Genomic DNA, 4,352 nt, shown 5'->3' with positions numbered 1-4,352 from the left:
AGGGGACATTATTAGCCTTAATTTGTTTGGCCTTACTAATGGCAGAGGCAGTCCTTAATATACTAGGGATCTATGCCATCTACACTGGACTGAAAAATGGTGGCAATTGGGCATTTTGTAACCTGAAATCAACTGTATAATATTAGACCTGGCAGGAATGAACATGTAGACAAACTCCACACTCTAAAAATGTACAAATGCTAGATTTAAAGCTCTCCGCTTCATTAAAAGAAATTAGAGTACTAAAAGGGGTTGCCAGGGAGTTGCAAAGTAATGGTAATAATGGGTTTTAGAAAGCGGTCAGACCCATGAATAACATTATGGTTTTAGTAGCTCAGATTATATTGTAAAATTACAGCTACAGTTTAATTTTGTGAATAGCGTATTATAATATTTTGATGATTTGACTTCACTGAACGCCTAAAAAGGTCTAAATAATTGTGCAGCCTTGTGCAGGTTAAGTCAGAGATTAGAAACACCACTGCAAAGAAAACATTTACATAACATGACCAGTGGTTCCTGAAGTGGGGACCAGGGATAACCAAGGGTCTTTCAGAGAGGTACAAGGGTTCCACAGCTAAATTTATAGTTTGAGTTTAATATAGAACTTAATTGATTAAAAATGTCTGAATTCTCTGGTCAGTAAAACAAACTGTCCTAGGATGTGCAGCGTCTCAAAGTGGCTCAGTAGGTCAAACTCATGGCACTACATTGACCTCTTGTGGCTGAAAACAGAACTTGCATTTAGGAGCAAAGTCAGGCTCGATGAAGGTAGATAGTCTCTTTTTCAAGAAACTCGATTTCTCCTATCATGACGAATAACTGGTAATAACAAGTGTTATTCAACAGATGAACAGCACCAGCAGTTCTATGGTACAATGATGCTTGACATCTAATTTGAGTGAGAAAACCAGAGAAGGGTGGAGATACAGAGGAAATGGCAGCCTGAAACGAGGGCAAGGAAATTACTTTGATTAGTTTATACTGATGTGTCAAATCCACACACACGCACACGCACACGCACACGCACACGCACACACACACACACACACACACACACACACACACACACACACACACACACACCTCTATTCTCCTATTTCTCTCTCCCTCTCTCTGACACATACACACAAAGGATGACTCAACCACAACGTTGTGTTTGTTTCCTGCACAGTAATTATTGAGGTCACAGGACAAATCAGGAGGTCACAGGACAAACCAGGAAACACAAAGTACTATTTTTCTGTTTCTTCAAAGATCGTAACAATGGTTTTGGGTCACAAACACTTAAGCGTCTTCAAATGCTTTCACTCTTTTATCTAACCTTCAATTTTTTTTTTAATCTTAACCGAGCAGTTGAATCTAAACAAAATGTGTAAACCCGATGTGTAAACCTGCACCATAAAATCTTCTGTTTCACACATGAGTAGGGAGAAAATGTGGAGTGAAAGTGAACTTAAGTTGAATAGACATTTTGTAAAATGATTTGGCTTTTATGGGGGCATGACACAAAAGTCCAACAAACACACACTGTGCACTGTACACATACAACCACACACAAGTTTGCAGATGGAAAGGACGTTTACTAAAGAGATTAAGAAAAAAACTCATTCATTTTTATTGAAAAAACAAAGGCACATTGATATTGTGCATGTCACATGTGTCTCTTGAATAAGACATTTTGGCGGATTTAATGCATATGAATCATTGACAAAGCTATAGCTAGTTGGATGATGATTACAAGCGTGCAGAGGCATAACCAGTACACCACACACATCTTCATTTAATGTTGCTGGAAAAGTGAAAGTTAAATGAATTTACATCATCCCACTTACATTTCTAGTATATCAAAAAGTAATAGATGCAAAACAATTCTTCAAATAATCATCTGCACATGCTATAAAATGAAAAATAAGACAAAAAAAGTGACTTTATAAAAACACAGCTCACTGTTTGGTGTCTCAAGAAGGATTTATAAAAACTAGACAATCAAATAAACAAAACAAACAAAATAACTAATTTAACATCACACAAAGATATGGAATAAGCTTAAACAGGGAAGAAAGAAATAGTGCTTAGGCTGAGCTGTTTTATGTGATGCAAAAAAAAAAACTGATGGAAAAGTCACGACTATATTCAAAATTTCAACACAATCAAGGAAGGCTCTAACCTTCATCTGGTACCCTAGTTGAGACTAAAATAAATCAAAGCCTTTGGCGACAGAGGAACTGAAAGATCTCAAACTTTGGCTGCAACATTTTCCTGAACTAATTAAGTAGCCAACTTTCAATCAAGTTTTCTTTGTGGATTAACACTCTCACAGTGCTTTATAAGACATCGTAAAAGCCCCATATGAGCGACTGTGTATGTTGTGATAAGAACGTCATACACTGAATGTAAAATACTGCCTTCCTGATATTTGGGTTGGAGGCCATTTTACTCAGTCTATGACAGTATGTCTCAAGTTTTAATATATCTAACTTGTCTCCCTGCCTGCACAGATTTACCTTAAATTGGTGAAGGATAAAGACTTCTACATTTATTCATCTCATCAGTGTGCTTCATTAAAAGAGGACATCTCTACACTAGTATGGTAAATTAATAATCCTAGTTTAATTGTTGACATATTGCAGTACCTATTTGCCAAATGGCCTAACTGTGAGAGAGCTTATGAATGTAAGAATGAATGAATACTTGAGTGAGTCAGTTTCTAGGTACACATTGCACTTTGAAACTATAAAATATACAAAAAAGAAAAAAAGATGCTAATGTATGGCTCAATTTCAAGGCCAATATCAAATGTATGCAGTATGCTCTATGTCAAGGAATTAAAATTGAACGGTGTGGTAATATAGTATAGAGTGTTACGCTTCAAAGTGCACTACAGACAAGTGTCTCACCCTCTCTGTTACAGTGAAAGCATTGATCACCCAGGGCGCCTGTGGCTCAGGTGGTAGAGCGGTTTCCAATCTACCAATCGGAAGGTCGTTGGTTCTATCCCCTGCAGTCTACATATCAAAGTATCCTTGGGCAAGACACTAAACCCTGAGTTGCTCCTGTTGCTGCGCCATGGGTGTGTGAATGTGTATGAGTGTTTATCGGATTTTTCTTATAGAGACAAGCTCAAAGTACCTTACATTCATCAGTATATAATAAAGCATAATACATGTAGCCATTGTCCTAAAAATGGACCAGAGAAAAGAGAAAACCTCTCTTCCTAAGTATAGTATATAAAACAGGTAAAAAATAAAAGAAACAACAAAGGCTAATCTATACATGAAACCTTAGTTAGAACCCCATCTCTGTTCCCAGCCTCTTCCTGCTGCAGGGCTGCTTAGCCCTTAAGAGGAAATCTTTTGGGAAATTTACATTGCTTTTAGAACTGTTCTCTGTTCAAGTATGCCATGATTGTGCGAGGAATGATATGACATTTTGGGTTACAAACAGCTCTGTGTACTACCTACAAAGCTGCTACTGTGTTGACAAGGTCCAAATCCAATACATATCCTAATCTATCCGATTTTAAACTGACTATCTATACATTTATCCTTCTTTTTTATTCTCTCTTCATCATCTTCACAGAGCTTTTGTTGTGTGTATGTGTAATAATGTCTTTATGCAAATACAGTGTGCACGTGCTTAAACTGTGTGTGTTCTGTGTGTGCAGTGTACATGTATGTGACTGTGTGTATGTGTTGCTTCATGTTGTATATGTTAGATGGGTGCAGGGACCTGTTGCCTTCCAGGTCCGGGCTGAGAAGAGAATTTCTGGGAGTGCCAACGGGTCTCCTTGTACACAAACCAGGCGTTGCCTGCCCACACAAACATGTTAAGGTAGCCGAACACCTGGAAGAACGCAGACAGAAAAAAAACCCTACAGATTAATATTACTAGAAAGCACAAGAGGTTTCTTATAATGTACTGTAAATCTGTGAATTTGTATGTGATAAGCGATGATACATTAAAACTCTAGGGAACAAAAACATTTTGAAACCTTAAGGGTTTGATATCAATCACAAGCCCACACATTCTTGGACAGTTTGAGGACTTGCACTGTGGTCACATTTTTGCGTTCATTCCAACACATTTGCTTTGGACTTGTGACACAGAAAATGTTGAGCAGACCACAGTAACAGTGTCCGAGGAAAATGAAAGTGTTATTGCTCAGTGTCTCATGACTGAGTCAGGCTGCTTAATGTTTCTGCTTAAATCTGGTAGCTTAGTAAAATATAAACCGAGTAGGATGGGACACTGTCACAATCAATGACCCTGCTTTTATTACACATATATATAAACTTGGCGTTTGGGCGAACCGCCTTTTCACAGAACGTTCTGTCATATCAAGGAGTGAG

At 37.8% G+C, this 4,352-nt stretch overlaps 1 protein-coding gene across 1 annotated transcript in view; it reads right to left on the bottom strand.

Moving 5' to 3' along the window:
- Positions 1 to 1,600: 1,600 nt before the first annotated feature.
- Positions 1,601 to 4,352, bottom strand: part of sypl1 (synaptophysin-like 1) — a 9,867-nt gene continuing 7,115 nt past the window's right edge. The window contains exon 5 of the mRNA XM_032504651.1: positions 1,601 to 3,846. Coding sequence (XP_032360542.1) covers positions 3,715 to 3,846 — 132 coding nt within the window. The 3' untranslated portion in view covers positions 1,601 to 3,714. The remainder of the gene's footprint in view (positions 3,847 to 4,352) is intronic.

Source organism: Etheostoma spectabile, chromosome 23, assembly GCF_008692095.1.
Source record: "Etheostoma spectabile isolate EspeVRDwgs_2016 chromosome 23, UIUC_Espe_1.0, whole genome shotgun sequence".
Lineage (NCBI taxonomy): Eukaryota > Metazoa > Chordata > Actinopteri > Perciformes > Percidae > Etheostoma > Etheostoma spectabile.
The sequence above is the reverse complement of the archived record's forward strand: the minus strand, read 5'-3'. Positions and strand labels throughout refer to the sequence as shown.